The sequence below is a fragment of the Saimiri boliviensis genome, chromosome 12, assembly GCF_048565385.1.
Source record: "Saimiri boliviensis isolate mSaiBol1 chromosome 12, mSaiBol1.pri, whole genome shotgun sequence".
Classification (NCBI taxonomy): domain Eukaryota; kingdom Metazoa; phylum Chordata; class Mammalia; order Primates; family Cebidae; genus Saimiri; species Saimiri boliviensis.
The window spans coordinates 81,645,779-81,666,388 of NC_133460.1; the positions used below are offsets into that span (position 1 = coordinate 81,645,779).

Sequence of the window (20,610 nt, forward strand, 5' to 3'; positions counted from 1 at the left end):
GATTACAGGCACGCGCCACCACGCCCAGCTAACTTTTTGTATTTTTAGTAGAGATGGGGTTTCACCATGTTGACCAGGATGGTCTCGATCTCTTGACCTCGTGATCCACCCACCTCGGCCTCCCAAAGTGCTGGGATTACAGGCTTGAGCCACCGCGCCCGGCGAGGTAGGCATTTTCTAAGACATTTCTAGTCTTTCAAATCCATAGTCTAATGTAGGCCCTTTCAGAAACCCATGGCACTACCAACTAAGACTGCTTTCTTGCTAATTGTGAAAACAAAAACACAGTGTATTATTTTTTCTGGTAAAGCAGTTAGGTTAAGCAAGAGATTTGACTAGTTTCTTGGTTTTGTATTTAGTCATGTTCAGCAACCTTTTCACCACTTGATCTTAAAAGTCTCCCTAAGTCAAGAACAAAAACTGAAATTGTCTGAGTACCTAGCCTTTTGTGCTTTATGCTTTATGTATGTTATCTAATATCTCAGTCATTTGAGATACTGACACTCAGTCCCAGCTTACAGATGAGGAAACCAAGGTTCAGAGACATGAAGTAACTTGCCTAAGATCTTGTAGATAGTAAATGTCAGAGCCAAAAGTGGAATCTCGGATTTCCATATTCCACAGCCTGTGCTCTTTCCACTATGACCCCACTGCTCAGAAGCCAGTGGAGGGTGGGAAGGAAGGTAGGGGTGATGTGGGTTGTCTAGGGTCAGCCTTCCTTATAAAGGTGCCTCATGACTGGAACAGAAAAGTCAAAGACTGAAGAAAAGAATTAGCCAGAAGATACTATCAAACAACATCTGTTCACACATTTAAACTGCCTTCTGTGCTCTGCCCTATTTCATGTCAGGTCACATAATAGTCTCCTGAGGAATTATAATCCATACAGAGAAGTTTGAGAAATTATATAAAACTCCAGGAAACTGGAGCAACTGCATGGTTTCAGGCATCCAGAAGCACAAAGCAGCTAGTGAAAGGCCTGGCTGTCTAAGCAGGCATTGCCTGTGGTGTGACTTGAATCTAGCATCACCCTTTCACACAGCCCCAACTGTCATGATAAGCTCTAAGGATTTGTCCTGGGTGACTTATTTAAATGGTAGAAAGGGGTTTTTAACATAGAATAATTTCTTGTGCATGATTGTAAAAGATGTATTGAAGGTCTAGGAGAATATAGCAAGTGGACCTTGAGTGAAGATAGAATACTACTACCTCTCGGTGATAGGCCTATACAGTTTAGTGTGGCATCATATCTGTGTTCTCACTTAAGAGACTGTGAATTGGGACTAGCTTATTATCTCACCTTTTAAAGAATGTAAAATTGTTGATTTCTATTCCTTTATGCTCCCAGGAAAGGTAGAAGGATTCCTGCATTAGCGTGACCAATTGGTCATGCCGAGAAACCATCTTAAAATTTTAAGTTCTCAGCCAGGCATGGTGGCTCATGCCTGTAATCCTAGCGCTTTAGGAGGCTGAGGCAGATGGTTGAGCTCAGGAGTTCGAGACCAGCCTGGGCAACATGGTGAAACCCCATCTCTATTAAAATACAAAAAATTAGCTGGGCGTGGCAGTGTGCGCCTATAGTCCCAGCTACTTGGGAGGCTGAGGTAGGAGAATTGCTTGAACTCAGGAGGCAGAGGTTGCAGTGAGCCAAGATCGTACCACTGCATTCCAGCCTGGGTGACAGAGTGAGACTCTGTCTCCATAAAAAATTAACAAAAACAAACACAATTGTAATTTCTCTAAGTACTTTTTTTTTTTTCTTTTGAGATTGAGTCTCACTCTGTCGCCCAGGCTGGAGTGCAGTAGCACAATCTCGGCTCACTGCAACCTTCACTTCCAGGGTTCAAGCAATTCTCTGCCTCAGCCTTCTGAGTAGCTGGGATTCCAGGCACCTGAGACCACACCCGGCTAATTTTTGTATTTTTAGTAGAGACAGGATTTCACTATGTTGGCCAGGCTGGTCTTGAACTCCTGACCTTGAGATTCACCCACCTCAGCCTCCAAAAGTGCTGGAATTACAGATGTGAGCCACCATCTAAGTACTTCTAAGCCAAGATTTGTACTGTAGTGTGCCTCAATTCTTGTCAGTGTTGTAGACTTATAAATCAATGATTATTTAACAGGAATACCCAGACCCAAAATAAAGCAAAGTATATGTTGACCAACTAGAGTTAATAATGTGGTCAAAATTTTAGTTTTTTTGAAAAAAAAATATATTTGCAGTATTTCTTCTCTTTAAGATAATTTTTGAATGATTACTTTTAAAGTATGAAGAAGTATCCTTCGTAAATATAAACTTACGCTGTGGTTAAATTAAAAAAAGAAAAAAGTATGAAGAATACTGTCACTAAAAATTGAGACAATAACAGCCTGGCTCTATATTATAATTAGGTAAATAATTCTTATTTATTGAATCAAAAGTATACGAACAGACTGAGAAGCAGTTTTGGCCAAAGTACCCACTCTCTTTATAGTACAGATAGCCAGGCAAGGTGGCTCAGCTTGTAATCCCAGCACTTTGGTAGGCTGAGGCAGGAGGATGTCTTTAGGCCAGGAGTTCAAGACCTGCTGGGCCAACATAACGAGACCTTGTATCTACAAAAAAAAAAAAATTAATAATAAAATGAATAACATCAAGTGAATTTTATAATGTAAAAACAGTTCTTTGGTAAATGACCATACTAATACCTTCTTTCTCTTTGTCTGTCTAGTGAGAACTCAACAGAGGCAATAGCAGTAGATTCTAACAATCAGTCGAAGTCCCCACTGGAGAAGTTTATGGTCAAGCTGTGTACTCATCATCAAAAGCAATTCATTCGTGTTCTGAACGACCTGTATACTGAATCTCAGCCAGGCACTGAGGACCTGCAGCCTTCTGATTCTGGAGCAATGGATGTATCCACTTGTAATGCTAGCTGTGCCCAGCTAAGCACCAAACCTAAGGAAAAAGATGCTCTGTGTCTCGATATGAAGTCTCCTGCTTCTGTAGATTTGTTTGTAGACTCTCACAGCCCTCTACACTTGACGGAACAGACCCTGAAGGAGCCTCCTCCTGAGACAAACTCTGTAGATGGAAGAGAGAATACCCTGACTGTTGTCCAGAAAGATTCCTCTGAAGTTCCAACCACTAAACCGAATTCTATTAATAGCAGTTCAGTGGATAGTTTCACTCCGGGATACCTCACTGCATCTAATTCTTCCTCAGTGAACTTCCACCACATCCCTAAAAGCTTGGAGGGGCAAACCACTGGACAGGAGCAAGACACAAATGTGAACATATGTGCGGATGGGAAAGACCATATGCAGAGTTCAGCTTTAGTAGAAAGTCTAATTACAGTAAAAATGGCAGCTGAGAATAGTGAGGAGGGCAATACCTGTATTATTCCTCCAAGAAATTCGTTCAAAGCTTTATCAGAAGAGGCTTGGGACTCAGGGTTTTTGGGGAACTCACCTAGAACTGCAGACAAAGAGAATACTTTACAGTGTAGCTCAAAAACACCTTTACGCCAGGATTTAGAGGCAAATGAACAAGATGCAAGGCCAAAGCAAGAGAACCATCTTCACTCGCTGGGAAGAAATAAGGTGGGTTACCATTTACATCCCAGTGATAAGGGCCAGTTTGATCATTCCAAAGATGGTTGGTTAGGCCCCAGCCCTATGCCAGCTGTTCACAAAGCGGCAAACGGACACTCAAGAACTAAGATGATATCAACCTCCATTAAGACAGCTCGGAAAAGTAAAAGGGCATCAGGGCTGAGAATAAATGATTATGATAACCAGTGTGATGTTGTTTATATCAGTCAGCCAATAACAGAATGCCACTTTGAGAATCAAAAATCGATACTATCTTCTCGGAAAACAGCCAGAAAGAGTACTCGAGGATACTTTTTCAATGGTGACTGTTGTGAGCTGCCAACTGTTCGTACACTAGCCAGGAATTTACACTCCCAGGAAAAAGCAAGCTGCTCAGCGTTGGCATCAGAGGCAGTTTTCACTCCTAAGAAGATCCTTGCAACTTCAGCCCCTAGACATACAGTAGATGTGCAGCTTCCCAGGGAAGACAACCCTGAAGAACCTAGCAAGGAAATAACCTCCCCTGAGGAAGGAGGTGGAGATGTTTCACCTGGAAAAGAACCTCAAGAGCCTGAGGTTTGCCCCGCAGAGATTAAGCCAAATCTGAGCAGCTCCCCTAGGTCTGAGGAAACAACAGCCTCCAGCCTGGTGTGGCCTCTCCCTCCTCACCTTCCTGAAGAGGACCTGCCAGAAGATGGCTCCACAGTCGCAGCTCCCACAGCAAGCGGGATGTCTTCTCCTGACCACGACCCACCACCACTTGCACTGCTGGATACGGAGGAGGTGAGCGTACCCCAGGACTGTCCGCTGCTTCCCTCTACTGAAAGCGTTTCTGGGGGAGGCAGTGCCGATGTCATTTCTAGGCCTCATTCTCCTCCTGAAACAGTCAGTAGAGAAGAAAGTCCTCTGTGCTCAGAAAATCAAAGTTCCCCAGTGTGCTTGGAGCCTCCCCTGAGTCTGGGCAAGGCTGAGGACGACCAAAGCATCAGTGCTGAGGTTGAGCCTGGGGATACCCAGGAGCTAGATGTCGACCCACTCTTGAAGGAAAGCAGCACTTTTACTGATGAAAAGCCCAGTGAAACTGAGGAAGGTGAGGCAACAGGTGGTACAAGAAAATTAGAGGGAGCGGATGGGGATACAAAATGCCTGTCAGAAAAAGACACGTGTGAGCCAAGCACTGACCCACTCGAAGAGAATTTGGACAAGAAGAAAAAAGGTAAAAAATTCCTCGAGGCCTCTGATAGGTGCCTAAGAAGTCAACTTCTGGATTCTTCCTCTACTGACAGATGCTTAAGAAATCAAAGTTCAAATTCTTCCTCAGCTTGTCTTGAAATCAAGGTTTCTAAAAATCCTGGTGCAAAACGTTCCAGAAAAGAAGCGCACCCTAGTGGGGCAACACCTGAGGGCCTTCCACCTGACGCTTTCCACACGGAAGCTCTGGAAGACACAAAAAAGCCAAGTGTCAGCGAACGCCTGCCTGAGAAAGATGCCGAGCCGGAGGGTGAAAGCGCTGGGGTCATCACCAGGCAGACTTTGAAAAACATGCTGGGCAAAGAAGTCAAGGAGTTAGGAGGAGAGATTTTCCCCAGCAAGGACCCCATAACCGCAGCTGGACAACCACTGCCTGGAGAGAAACTAGAAATCTATGTTCAGTCGAAAACAGACGAGAAGAATGCTCATATCCCCTCAGAACGTATTCCTTGTAAGAGGGACCCAGCACAGGCAAAAGAAGAGCCAGGGCATCTTCCCACACAGCATGCGGAGGAGGCTGTGAATGAGGCAGACAGAGAAAACACGCAGCAGAAAGATGATGACAGTGATACCCCATGCAGCTCGCTCGGGTTGTCGAGTAGTGGAAGTGGTGATGCTGCTAGGCCACCAAAATTGGTGCCAAGGCCTAAAAGATTGACCTCTTCAACCTACAACCTAAGACACGCTCATTCTCTGGGCTCCTTGGATGCTTCAAAAGCGACTTCAGAAAAGGAGGCTGCACAAGTAAACCCCCCACTGCCGAAGGAAAACAGAGCTTCAGAGAGTGGAGACCCCCTAGGTGAAGATGATGTTGACACCGTGGTAGATGAACAGCCAAAGTTTATGGAATGGTGTGCTGAGGAGGAGAACCAAGAGCTTATTGCCAACTTCAATGCCCAGTACGTGAAAGTTCAGAAGGGCTGGATCCAGTTGGAGAAAGAAGGACAGCCCACACCAAGAGCGAGGAACAAATCAGATAAGCTGAAGGAGATTTGGAAAAGCAAGAAAAGGTCACGAAAATGCAGGGGTGCTTTGGAGGGTCAGAAGTTTTCTCCTGTTCAGATGCTGTTTATGACAAATTTCAAATTATCTAATGTTTGTAAATGGTTCTTAGAGACAACTGAAACCCGGTCTCTAGTCATTGTGAAGAAGCTCAATACTCGTCTTCCAGGAGATGTTCCCCCTGTCAAGCATCCACTTCAGAAATACGCTCCTTCCAGCCTGTATCCCAGTTCACTGCAGGCTGAACGCTTGAAAAAACACTTGAAGAAATTTCCTGGAGCTACTCCTGCTAGGAATAATTGGAAAACGCAGAAGCTCTGGGCTAAATTTCGAGAGAATCCTGACCAGGTGGAGCCAGAGGATAGCAGTGATGTCAGCCCCAACCGTAATTCTGAAGACAGCATAGAGGAAGTCAAGGAAGATAGAAACAGCCATCCTCCAGCCAACCTGCCCACTCCAGCCAGTACTCGGATTCTTAGAAAATATTCCAATATTCGAGGAAAGCTTAGAGCCCAGCAACGTTTAATCAAGAATGAGAAAATGGAAAACCCAGACGGTCTGGCTGTGGAAAGTAAAACAAGTCGTAAGAGCGTATGCATCAACCCTCTGATGTCCCCCAAGCTTGCCCTGCAAGTAGATGCAGATGGGTTTCCTGTTAAGCTCAAGAGTACTGAAGGAATGAAGGGAAGGAAGGGGAAGCAGGTGTCTGAAATCTTGCCTAAAGCAGAAGTTCGGAGTAAACGCAAGAGAACAGAAGGCAGCAGCCCTCCTGATAGTAAGAACAAGGGGCCTGCAGTGAAAGCCAGCAAAGAAAAGCATGCTGATGGAGCCACCAAAACCCCTGCCGCCAAGAGGCCAGCTGCAAGGGACAGAAGCAGCCAACTCCCCAAAAAGATGTCTTTGAAAGAGAATAAAGGGAAGGTCCCTAAAAAGTCCCCTGGGAAGAGCTGCCCTCCCTCCAGGAAAGAAAAGGAGAATACAAACAAAAGGCCTATTGCCTCAGAAACACTGACGAAACCTGCAAAACAGAAGCGGGCAGGTGAATCCTCTTCAAGGCCCCAGAAAGCCACGAATAGGAAGCAGACTAGTGGAAAGACTCGGGCCAGACCCCTGACAAAAACCCCAGAGAGCAGTGCAGCTCAGAGGAAGCGAAAGCTGAAGGCAAAGCTGGACTCTTCGCACAGCAAACGGAGGCGGCTGGATGCAAAGTGATTGGAAAATGGTAACCAAGAATAAAACTGTTCTATAGAAGTAACCTTTTATTTTGCATTAACTAAATCTGCTTTTATAAGCTTATCAAGCCTTTCAAATTTACAGTTAATGGAGAACAGCGTGATTTGAGATGTCAGAAAATGCATCTCAGATGGAGAAGGGAACTTGCAGAGTCCTTCTCTGAGGCTAAGGGAAGTTATATATTATATTCTGGTTGTTCCTTGGGTTTTAAACTTGGAACCAAGCAGTTTTTGTTTTTAAAAGTACAGTGCCTTATTTATCCTTTTTGTTTTTAAATTTACAAAAGCTAAAAAGCTGATCTATGTGATTAAAGGCTTGTATTTTATACTTGATGCACAAGCACTTGCACTGTAGCCGAGAAGACCACCATCATGCACATCAAAGGAGCTTTTCAGCAGCCACCCTGCAGCGTCTGCCCACCAACAGATACCCCTCTTTGCAAACCCTAGCAGTGAACTTCCCTCTCTGTCTTGTTTGTTTAGATGATATTTGAAAGCTAAACCAAATCATTTTTATGGTATGCAGAGGTTTTATAATTATTATAAAAGATTACTATTTCTGTTACCCCCTTTTGAAAAAGATCACATTAATTGTTTCCTCCTCTCACCTTTGATGTTTTGTCATTTGAGAGCATGTATATGTCACAAGTGTTAATTTTTGTTCATAACTTCTAAAAAATCATTTGCATCCCCAAACTGTATTACCGATTCTCACCATCTTCTTCATTTCTGGCCTTGCTAGCACTCCTGCTGCCAAGAGGCCAGCTGCAAGGGTCTTGTTAGAAGACTGCATTCTTAGAAAATAGATTCTTAGTTGGAGAAGGGAACTTGCAGAGTCCTTCTCTGAGGCTAAGGAAAGTTGTATATTATATATAGTTTGGGAGTATATATAATATATAACTTTGGGAGGAAAAAGTCCAGGATGTTTTTTTTTTTTTCATCTTGTAGCTGTAATTTGATGATTAGGATGAAAATGACTGTTCTTATTTTCTTTCTTACCCAAATACTTCCATATTCAAAGAAAGCCGAAATATTTGCAGTAATAGAAAGGTTTAAAAGTGTGTATGTCCATGTGTGCTTGGGTGCATTTGCATGTGGTTATCAGCCACAAGTGTCTCCCAGTCCCGGTTTTACAGTAAAATTTTTTCTTCCCCGTGCCGTGTGCTTGGGTGTTCCTGAGTTGAGTAATTAGCAAAGAACAGGTGGCTTAAAAGTAGTCCAGTGTCTCTGTGAGCATCCCCAATACCACTATAGTACCAGACTCAGAAAGATCTAAAACAGTCGGAGTTATGTAAAGGTTAGAGTAGCCTTGCAGTGAGAGGAAGCAGCTCCAACATCTGTGGGGAGCCCCCACACCCCCTACACCCAGAGCTGATGTGCAGTTGTATGCTCCAATGTGAATGTACTTGTTGGAGTAGATGTTCATTCTGATTGATTAATGCCATCCTAGTAGTTAAACGCTTGTAGTATCACTCCTGCCATGTCATGTCAGGCTCTGTTCCATGTCTCAGAAATGAGAACTACAATATTTTCACTGACTTTGTTTGCCTTTCCCAGGTGAAGCCTGAGACGGGCGCATTGGCTTTAGCCTAGTGCTTATGACCTTGCTCCATTATAGCAAAGTGTGTACTTGACTTTTCCATTGGGCTCCTCTACAAAAAAAGGCTTGGTTGCTGAAGCCTCAACCAGCTTGTTTAACCTGTTCTGTCGCCAAAATCAGCTTGTATGGACAGCTGTGGCACTGTCCCATTTCATTTAAAAATTTTCCATTTAGGTTGTTTCAGATCTCTTTAGATAAGCCCAGATGGACTTTTTTCATGCGAATCATGATAATACAGGCCTTCTACCCATTCTGTTAAAGGTTTGCTGTATATCATGGAAACTTCTGATGATTGGATAAGACTGGAGAAAAGCATTTGATTTATGAGAAATTTAGAATTGTGTTGAATTTCATAGCTAGAGAAGCTTGCTATCTTATGAATCCCTGATTTGTTTTAATGTCTTCTCTGTCCGATGAGTCTTTTTATTATCTTTGACTCTGGCCATTCAAGAGCTACCTATATTAATAAAACTGCTGAGTGTGTATATTGGCAACCCTTTCTCAGCATTAAGTTGCACAGAAGCATTAATATGTTTTGAATAGGTTCATTTAATCTTAAAAAATGGTTTTAAGGTTTTAAGAATATCTTTTCATATAGTTGTCACTGGATACTGTTTTTGTGGTGACTTAAACAGCTGATGTTTGCCAATGGCAGACATGCTGATTCCTGTACATTAGAGGTGCCCCCTTGGCTGCATACAGACTACCTTGTAAGGTGCTTGGATTAGGTTAGGGAGAGGAGTAAGGTAGTAAGTGGGTGGAACTTTTCCAGTTCCAAGTGTATAACTCATTCCATTCCTTTTTTAAGTTATTTTTCATTTTTAAAAGCTCACTTAATAGCCTTCTTTCCCATTCTAGGCTGTGTGTGAGAAAAGGTGTTAATGTGTATCTATGTATCTTACATACCTAACAATGCAATGGATCATCTTTAAAATCAACTTACACTTTATAATAAGGACATTTAAATAGACCGAAAGTCTACATAATTACAACACTTGAAAGTGTAGAATTTTTTATGTTTGTTGAATCTCATTTTGGCTGATTCAATTAATTTTGTTTTAGAAAAAAGAAAATAGCAAAACGTGAGGGCCAATCCCAAAAGGCCCTTTGATACCGGCAGCAGGTACTGGCAAAGCAGTTTCCCAGACACCTCCAAGCTCAGGTTGGGTATTGAGTCAAGTCGGTTAGTTTTCCCTCCCTTGCAGAAATCTTCCTAGAGCCATCTTCAAGAATGGCCCACCACCAGATGCAAAAGCAGTCTATCCCACATTCTGATTCCAAATCAGAAAGGAATTCTGTTCCTGGGTGTACGCTTGGTGAAGTGACCATCCCAGTCTTGGGGCTGAAGCTGATGACCAGAGGATTCTGGTATTCTCTTGAGTTTCTGGAGATGCTGGTAGGTGCCTGGGAAGTAATCACTGAAGCTCTGCCGTAGCTCCCCTAGAGGAGGGCCCTCTTCAGAACACCCGTCTTCTATCCCATGAGGCTCCCTGCTGTAGGTGGACACCCAGGAGACCGCTCTCTCACTTAGGGTCCCAGCTAGCACTTCCTCAGACAGGTAACAATCTTGGAGTACAGCAGGAAGGTTGCAAACCTGTGTTCTGCTCCTGGGGCTTCCTTCATAGGAATGCTATTAGTGTCTAAGTCAGTAGTTGCTAGCCCCTTGGATTCCTTAGTAAAGACTTCTCTGTAGGCTGTGAGTCTCCTGCTGTATTGTTCCTAAAATAGTATGGATCGAAGAGGTACCCTTAGTCATCCCTTTACATATTTGGTGCTTCCTAATGGGATCCTCTATGCATCACACACTAGGCAGGTGAATTTCTCATTGTTCAGTTATGTCATCAGTAAAAGGCATCACTTCAAGATAGTTACTTTGAATTAAGGTTTGGCCTCTTTTCCTGCTTTGTGATAAGTTCTGTGGTGAGGGTGGGAGCTGTCATTCACATTTATGGGCAGCGTTCCTGTTGATTAGTGGACCTAAGTGCCAAGTAGGAAAACATAGCATGCTATGCGATGCAAGCTGGAGATGCTGTAGTGTTAACCATCAGCAGGTTCTGTGTCTGGTCACAATACCTGGGACTGGGCTGGAATATCCCAAGGTGCTGGCCAGTAGCCCAGAGAGCCATCCCCGTTCCTTTTGGTTTTAGGTCAGCCTGTGCAGGCTGCCTTTTGGATTCCAGATGATCTATCAAGGGTCTGCAAACTGTGGGCTGGTCACTTGTTTGTGTAAATAGAATGTGTTTGGAATATAGCCACACCCATTTTCTTATCTCTGTGGCTGCTTTTGCACTGCAAGAGCAGAGTTGAGTAGTTGCAGCAGAGACCCTTGTGGCCCTCACAGCCTGAGATACTTACTATCTGGACCTTCAGAAAACATCTGATCCCTGCTTGAGAAAGTCATCCTTTTTCAGGAACAAATATTCTCTGATTTTCCTTCTTTCTTCTGCCCCTTTTTCTCTGTTCTTCTGTATTTACCATTTTCCTTGTCTCAATTATGTTTTTCTCTTTTACACCTCTTTATTCTTGCTACAAAGGAGACATGTTATATCGATACGCACTACCATCCTCTTAAACTTGAGTAACCTTAGCATTCCATCTTTCTTAAAATCAACCATCACAGTAGCCATAACGAGGCCACCTTACCCTATAAAGCCTGAACCCATGAGCAAATAGGGATTCGGAGTTCTAAAATTACATGTCCTGGGCCTCTCATTTCACTCACAAAGAACTGTTACTGACTTTATTGTTTAGTAAAGTAAGCCAAGATTTTGTTGCTGGTAAAATTAGTTGAGACTACTTTAGTTGGACTTTTAGTCCTTTGAATGTCACACTTAGATGCGGAAAATGTTCCTCACACAGTCGAAACCAAGTCTGATCACAAACCCAAAGCATTATTTTTCTTTTTCTTTTTCTTTTCTTTTTTTTTTTAAAGCATTGTTTTTCTAATGTAATATTTTGGTCAGCTTTTAGGAAAATAAAGAGTTGGTACTGCTACCTTTTTAGTCACATACTTTCAAAATCATTTAACTAAAGGTAAGCCAACAAATAAAACATAGATGCTTTTGGAGTGCTTTAGTAATGATTTTAAAAATTGGAGTTATAACCAGAGTATGACTGAAAAGCTATTATAGTCTTCCTCCTGCTCCAAAAACTCAAGGATAAGTTATATGTAATCTTTTTTTGTTTAAGTAGAGACAAGGTTATGCTATGTTGCCCAGGCTGATCTCAAACTCCTGGACTCAAGCTGTGCTCCCACCTCAGCCTCCCAAAGTGCTGGGATTATGGGTGTGAGCCACCACACCCACACAAGTATGAGTTTCTGTGCGGTTGTTTTTAAATGTGAATGTGGTTGAATGTCCTGTCAGTGAAAAATTTTTGTCAGTGGCCCCAAATCAGTGATCGTTTTAGTTGTCTTGAAACTGAAAATTATTATTTTTAATTCTTAGTGTTACTTTGATGTCTTATGACTTGATATCCACTGAAATACTGGATTTTTTTAAAGTATGAAATCACATCTGTGTAAGGCAGTTTTCATACCCTAGCAGTAAGTGCTTTTCCCCATACTTGTTCTCAAATCCTTTTCAGGGGAAAATGAAAAGATTATTGTATTTGAAACAAGCAGAATTGTGGGAAGCTGCCTTTTTTTTTTTTTTATTTAGACACCCAGGCTGGAGTGCAGTGGGCATATATGATCATATAGTTTAAAAGTGCAGTTTTTTACGGTTGACTTCATTTTTATGACACCCACTGCAGCCCTCATCTCCCAGACTCAAAGAGATTTTCACACCGCAGCCTCCTGAGTATCTGGGACTACAGGCACATGCCACTACACCCAGCTTTTTTTTTTTTTTTTTTTTCCAGTTTTAGCAGAGATAAGGTCTCGCTGTGTTGCCCAGACTGGGAAGTCTTTTGAGGCAGCCTTCACTGTAATTCATCCCTCGGAACATCAGAACTGAGTCTTGTATTCTACAGTGGATGGATTAGAAGACTTGAGGGTCCAGCCTCTTTCCTTTACAGATAATCAGACTTTGGCAGAAACCCAGAGCTCTCAGGGCTTTACTGTATTGTGTTGTGCCATGCCATGCCATGCCATCCTGGGGCCCGGGAAATCACCCTGAGCACTTGTGGAGTGTGTCCTTGCTCAGGCTTTTGCCTTGGGATTGAACCGAAGCTGGTCAGTTCCTTCCACTTCCCTCCTCTCTGTCTGATCTTCCTTTTCCCAAAGCTTCAGTGCTTGATGCTCAGTGCTCAGGTGATGTCCTTTGCTCCATCTTTCAGAGGGGCAATGTGTGGTTATGCTGCCAGGTGAGCACAGACCCAGAAACTTTCTCCCCTAGCTGGGACCATCCCACATGGGGTGCTCAGTATGCATGCCTCATGAAAGCAGAGACTGTCCATTAAAAAAAAAAAAAATTAGGTACTCATGGTATTACAACATGCCAGGGGTTGGACAAATGGATTTTTTACCCGTTTTTAAGGGGTTATGTAAAAAAATAAATAATGGAGACTGTATGTGGCCCACATAGCCTAAAACATTTACTACCTGACCGTTTTGCAGAAAAGCTCTACTGGTCCTTGGAATAGTCATTCAAGATCAAATTGTGTAGACAAACACAACTTTTTTTTTCTTCATGTAATCCGACATTGCCACAATTCTTTTAGATTTTAAGAGTATCTTGCCTGTTCATCTCAGTACACAGCTGCTGATACACACTATTCCTGAACAGTGCTTTTGTAGAAAATAAACATTATCCCCCTTTGCCAGTTGTCTACTTGTTAATGAATTGTGGGCATGTGATCATATCTATTAGGGTATGTAGTTAAAACTAAAAGTGCAGTCTTTAAAAGTACGATCTTCATTTTGATGAATCGGTGAACATGACTGGTAGAGAGACATTCCATTAACAGCAGTTCAGCACAAGCAAGTTACTCATGAACTTAAAAGCCAAGAATAGTGCCTCTCCCCGAAAGTACACAATGTGTTGGTTTTGCTCCTAGAACCCTTCATTTCTCTCTTCTATCGTGTACTTGCAGGTTTCTCACTCTTCAAGTTCTGGTCGTGATATGTGAACATAATTGCCTGGTGTTTGCCTGTTTGACTTTCAAGTGCAGACCACACAGTCTCTTAATAATACCAGCATGTCTGTGGCTTCTTGTCAGGACACCAGCAGCTTTAGACAAAACAAGTAACTCGGGGGCTCTCTCACCGAGTTACCTGCTCGTTCTGAGGAGCCATCCTTGGCACCTTGCCCTTCCTCCTCCGCCTCTGCTCATGCTGCCAGCCCCCTTCCAGGAGGCATCTTCTCTGGGACAGTCTGCACTTCCCCAGTGCTGCCCTGAACACGTGTCACATTAGAAGCATTGTTCTCTCAAAACTCTGTTTTCCTCTAGTATTTAGCTGTTGGGTCCAAATGCTATTCAGTTTATCTACTTCTTTTTTTGACCCCAGATGTCTATGATCTGCACCTCATAGTTGTCTTGTAGCTAAAGCTGTGGTATTTGGGAGCTAATACGTGGGAAAGGGACTATACAAGCAAGATTTGCATAATTTTGTATATTTATACCACAGGTAGGGATTATTTTTAGAGCCACTATAGCTTAAGGTTATTGATTTCACTAGTATGGTTTCTGCATTCTAAATAGTTCTCAGAGACTGTGTTAGTAACTGGTTTCAAATACGTATATATAATACATCACTGTGGAATTTATTTCACTGTGTAAATAATATTTTCCGGTTCAAATACTTCTATAGAAAGTATTTATTTTAACAAGAAAATTAACTGTCAAAAGGGCTTTCCAGAAAGTGTTCTTTTTAGCCACCCATCCTCCCCAGCTACCATGCTCAACCATTGAGTCCCCAGAGAACAGTGAAGGCAGAAAGGTGTGGCCTTGAAACCTTCACTCTATTTGGACAGATGCAACATAAATGCATCTCCACACTTCACCCCGTCTCACAACAAAGTGGGACTCCCATCATGGGTATGGCTGTGCCAGGCATGGCATCAGACATGCCCCATGCAACCTACTTCTTGCATGTATGGTTGGTACTTTCAGCTGTATGCTTAACAGCCTGTACAGGAAAATGAGCCTTAGTTGTAGCCCCAAGGAAATCCAAACCCATGCCTGTGAGATACGGAGAAACCACTGGTCGCCTGAAGAAAGCATTAAGGTGTATTTCCAGTCCTTCTCTCATGTTGGTGAAAGGCATCTATTCACACTCTCATTAATCATGGGAGATAAGCATGTTACCTTCTGCACCTTGACAATGCTTGTGAGCACCTGGCTCTTTCTCCTCCGCCCCTCTCTCCCTGTCTCAGCATGCATCTGTGCAGATGTGGGCCAGTCCCTCTGTAGCCAGTGGTTACAGAATGAGACCATCTGTTCTAAGATGTGGTCAGCTTTACTTCTCAGGAGTCCTGTCCTACAATTCGGAGCACCCCTAGATGGGATGGAACCAGTGCTTTATGATCATGTTCCTCTTCCCTGTGCTCTGTCCTTGGGCACCCCCGTGTGAGTCATGATCCTCATCGTGCAGGGCTGGCTGGACTGAGAATTGCAACTCCAGGACAGCAGGGAGCTTTGGGACTAGTCATGCAGGGGGTTTTGTTATCCATTTGAACCATTTGCGTATTTTCTTAAGGCCTCCCTTTGTCTTTTCTAAACAAATGAGGCAGACACTTGAACAGTAGTGCTGGAGAATGTTTTTTCTAAGAAACTGTTTGTAAGCAAATCTGATTTTTAGATGAAATGTGAATGAGAAACTAGGTGCCAGGGAATTTAGCACTGAATTAGACGGTCAGAACTTTTTTAACTTTGCAGGAAGAAATAAATTTTGCTGTCATCTAAATGTTCACAAGAAGTAATGTTGTAAATAGTTTTCTAAAAATATTTATTACCTGTGCCGTATACAAATTCATGTTCTGAGTGATGTTGGTTTGCATTGTAGTATTATAGAATATATTTTGAGCAGTGGACTTCCTTTCATAACACAGTTCACACATGGAGAAAGAACAAAAACCAGCAGGTTGAGAGCTGTTTGGGGCATTGATCTGTAATGTTACATCAAATCTAAGCTTTAACTGCCCCTCTTCTCATCTGGTTATATTTTATATATATATACACACACACACACACACACACACACACACACACACACACAGGTGTGTGATAAACTGGTCAGTGGTCAGTACCCAGATCTGCAGAGCAGATTTCCAGGTGTTCTTTCTGATGTGTTGCCCATAAGCAATAAGATCCTAGGTAATAACATTTATTCCGGGGCCGCACTGGCCCTTGTCTCAGAGGATAGGGTGGGGGTAGAACAGCTCTTGCTAAGACCTCTTGCCTTTGCCGGAGAGGTTGCTGTACTTGAATTTTTCCTTCTGTTTGTCTGCACACTCCTTCCTGTCATAGAACTCTATCAATGGATGAGAAATCTGCCAACACCAGACACATCAAGATTGGGCGTATAGATTGAAACATTTGCAATTTTTTGTGAATGTATAGGGTTCCCAGAGTCTAGTTGAGGCAAAGCTCATTTGGCTGTAGAGTAAATAAATGTAAGACTTGTTACAATGGAAATTTAAGTGGCCAATTAAATGTCCTTTGGCTATATTTGACCTACCTTTAAAAGCTAGCCCATTTCCTATAAGCCTCTTGTATTCCTGGGCTTGAAATGTCTAAAACTACCTTGGTGTCTGGGATTAAACCATGTAGGTCAGTATAGAGGGCAGTCACTCCTCCATCTCTCCCAGCGTGTCCAGTTCAGCAGATTTCTAAAGCTGTTAAGCAGCCTCTCTTTTTGACCGTCCTAAACTTTGTGAAAAAAATACCCCACACCCAGATAACCATGAATAGAAGTAATGTAGTTTTTTAGGCTTTTGGAATATGTCTTCTCTTTTGTATTTAAGATGGTGTTTGGAACTTTCACTAGTGTTTTTTTTAGATTGAAGTGGGTGCATTAGGATAAAACTTTCCGTTGCTGAGCCTGAAGGCAAGCAAGAGGAAAGAAATTGACCTGTATTGTATCATTGGGGAGGTGACTACTTCTTGTGGTGGTAGGGGGTGGGGGGAATGGGGCATTGTAAATTATGTGGGGGTACAATAGAATTCTGGCCTGAGGCTCCCCAAGTCTTATTACCTTGTATGAAAAATCCCCTTATTAGCCTCACTTAATCTCAATAGAAGCCTGCTGTTTACCCTCAGGGAACAAGTAGTTTTCAAAATTGAGCTCCTCCAAGGTCATTGGCTGATGCCTGTGTCCAAGCATTGGTCATCTTTGTAAACTCATGGCATTATTTCCCCATATGCATTATGATACTAAGAAATTCAACCCCAACCTGTATGAAAAGCACAGCCCAGGGCCCTAACTGAGGCTAGCATGAATGCCTTTGAGGGGCCAGGGAGCCGTAGGAGGCCCATGCAATTTAACTGAAGCTCAGGTGCCACGTTGGATTTTTATTCTTACTCGGCCGAAACCCTTTTGAATGCGTTTAGGGCAGGGCTGCTGATCCGGCTGTGGATTCAGGGAGCTCTAAAATGAATCTCTACCGTTCCTTTAAAGGTCTTTCTGGTTTCTCCCAGTGTTGTCATTGCCGAGGTCGATCTCGTAGTTGTTCAGTTGTGCTCCTTTTTGCTGTCTTGTGAGTCTTAGCCAGTGATCCAGCTGCCCAAGGACAGAGCCTCCAGAGGGCCTAGCGTCCTCCTGGTACCAAGCGTGTGCTCCTGGCCTGTGTGACAGTGTCGGTTCCAGAAGCAGTGAAATGAGAAATTCTGCAAGTGGCAACCCGGAAGATCAGTCTGTATCTCTTGGGCCTGGATTTCTACTATGTTAGTGAGTGTAGGAATATACTGTGTCTTTAATGGATGAAAATTCAATGTATGCTGTGAATTTGTTGGTTTGAAACATTGAAATTTTTCATTAGACAATGTTTACATACCTCACCTGAAGAACCTTTGAGAGTGTATATATAAAATTTAAAAATATATTAAGTTGCTTTAAAACAATATGTATAGCTATAAAAGTTGGAGTTATTTTAACTTTGATATGTACCAAGTCTCTTAAATATTGAAATCTTGTAGACTTCTTGTGCTTCTGTGTTTTGCTTTCCTATTAGGCCATGTAGGAAACTGTGTTCTTGTTATTGGTAGAGGGGCCCTCACTGAAATCCAAGCTTGGAAGGATTTCCTATGTTTTTTCAGATTCTCTTGTTTGTTTTTGAGGGATGGGGCGTGGAGCCAGAGGGATGTGCGGGAAGGGTTTCTCTAACATTGACATCTATTCCATGAGCTTTTTCAAGGCGCTTATTTTATGGCAGCGTATTAAACTTCTTTGATATTCAAGTGTGTCTGTGTAGTCACTGAAGAGGGCACAGAACGCCTTGGAGCCAGGCATTCAACTTGCAGCCTAAGACAAAATTGATGAGTTGCCGGAAGAAACCACAAAGCAATACTTCCACCAAGTGTCCGGGCCTAGAGGAACCTTGTTTGCTAAATGTAAGTAACAAATCATTTTGTGAGTTTTGTATAACTTCAGGAAAAAGACAAGCCAATGGAGGAATCCTTGAGATGCCCATGGCAGGGTTGGAAAGATGCCAGCATTTTCTTCTGAGGGGCAGGGAGCAATGGAGGTCAAGCTCCTGACCTCGGGCTAGCCACTGGGAAGTGTGCAGGCCACAGGCCAGGGCTGCCCCAGCTCTCATCGTCCTTGCTGGAGTATGGCAGAAAAAGTCCTTCTATTTGCTAGCTTCATGAGTTTTTTCATTGTATTCGTTCAGCTCTGCTTGAAGTGGGTCAGCTTAAGGGCCCAGTGATTCTTTACAAGCTCATTTGACTGTGCTTGTAAAGAACCACATCCAGCAAAAAATAACCCTGCAGCTGATTGCCAGGCCACCCCTCTAATTTGAATTTGGAAGATTACCTTGCTCCAGATTAGTTGTTTTCATTGTTAAGATAGACCTCTTTTCCTCCAATAGTCATCCTGTAGTGGAATGAGAATACTGACCCAAGAGGTGCAGACTGGCTGCCTTGGGGTAAGGGGCATCTCGAAATTAACTCTGAGGGCTTTGGGTTTAGGGATGATAGAGATGTGTCATCACCAATCTCAGGAAAACTTGGCAGCCCGAGTAATCAGGATGTCGCGCCTGTTGGAAGTCTGGGCACTGCCTTTTGGTCCCAACCAAGCCTTGCTGCTGCCCATCCCCTTCCTTTTAGCAGTGAAATTTGCCACTGAATTTACTTCAAGAAATAGCAAACTGGTGGCCCATAGATGTGTTTTCTTTAACCTAGTGTTTAAAAGAATGAGCTTTTTTTTTTTTTTTAACATAAAGATTAAGAGTTCTGACTTCTTTTTTTAAAAAAAGTTAAAAATACGAAGATTGGAAAGAATTAGCTGATGGTAAGAGTCAGCAGACACACAGTACATTGGAGAATGTGTCTTTCAGGTCACCACAGCCCCTGACTCTCCATTCCCATTTGTCATCACTGTTTCTTTACAGCAGGTCTATGCACGTGCTGCTTTGGCAGAAGTGGCAACACAGATGATAGGCCAGGTGACTGACAGGTAAGCTACTGGCCTTGCCGCACAGGAGCATCCAACCCCATTGGAACCCATTTTCTCTCCTTCACCCTCTTCATTACGTTTCCTGCAGAATCCCTGATTTTTTTGGAAGGCACCACTGAAGTTATAGCAGGTGGCCCCTTTCAAGATGACCCATGTGCTGTCAAGTTGTGGCTTGTATGACCATTGCCGCGGCCCAATTTTCCGCTGAAATCTGTCCATGGTACTGGCTCAGGCCTCCCTTTACTGTCAGTGACCTTGCCCAGCCTGCCTGCCCAGGCCTGGCCTCCCCCATCCATCCTGTGTCCTATAAATCATGAAACTGTGCTTGCAGTTTTCTCATCTGATTGGTGACACAGCCACTGCAGACCGGTGTTTGCCTGCTTTCTCCAGTGTCTTAACAGCCACTGTGCTAGGGACGGGAAAGTGAACCTCACAAGGCATCTGAGAAGTCACACTATTGATTGTCCTGATGGGCTCCAAAATCCTCAGAGCCACATTAAAAAGATGGGTGTGGCTCTGTGCGCAAACTTACAGAATGTCCCTGTCACGGCAGTTACTTGAAGGGAGATGAGGATGGGCAGCCTCCCCAGCTCAGCCTCGCACTGACAGACCCTGGGGGGCTGTGCCCCAGCCCTCTCCCAGGGCCCCCTCCTTCAGGAGGAATGGATTTCAGGAAGACAAGCGCGTTCCAGGGACAGATGTCCTACATGTGTAGCCCCTTGGTGCCACCCTGGGGTCCCAGGTGTGATCAGCCCAGAAGCCCTAGTGCCCTAGGAGAGAACGCCAGCAGCACCGGGCTCACCCTTGGTGGAGATAAAGAGACCAACAAGGCAGAGTGAATCAATGTCATGTTCACATGGAAGACAACAGACAGTATCAACATAGTCTAAAACGATACTTCAGGGGCGGGCGCAGCTCCCTCACAGGCCTGCTCTAGGCCAGTCTCTCTTTTTTTTTTTTTTTTTTGGAGACAGTTTCACTCTTGTTACCCAGGCTGGAGTGCAATGGCGCGATCTCGGCTCACCGCAACCTCCGTCTCCTGGGTTCGAGCAATTCTCCTGCCTCAGCCTCCCGAGTAGCTGGGACTACAGGTGTGCACCACCATGCCCAGCTAATTTTTTTATTTTTAGTAGAGACGGGGTTTCACCATGTTGACCAGGATGGTCTCGATCTCTTGACCTCGTGATCCACCCGCCTCGGCCTCCCAAAGTGCTGGGATTACAGGCTTGAGCCACCGCGCCCGGCACCAGTCTCTTAAGAGTCCCATCAAGACTACAGAAACCCCGACAAAACGTGTCACGACCACATCGCATCCGAAAGGCAAAACAAGACGCTGGATGTTGACTTTAACATATAAAAATACTATAACAAAATGAAATACAAATATATATTAG

General features: G+C 43.5%; 1 protein-coding gene across 17 annotated transcripts in view; it reads left to right on the forward strand.

The window, feature by feature from the left end:
• The window catches only part of LCOR (ligand dependent nuclear receptor corepressor), a 163,779-nt gene extending 145,782 nt beyond the window's left edge, over positions 1-17,997 (forward strand). For all 17 annotated transcript variants that reach the window (XM_074382685.1, XM_074382689.1, XM_074382687.1 and 14 more), the window contains one exon: positions 2,712-17,997. In XM_074382685.1, the coding sequence (XP_074238786.1) occupies positions 2,712-7,038 (4,327 nt within the window). In that variant the 3' untranslated portion in view covers positions 7,039-17,997. The remainder of the gene's footprint in view (positions 1-2,711) is intronic.
• Positions 17,998-20,610: the final 2,613 nt, after the last annotated feature.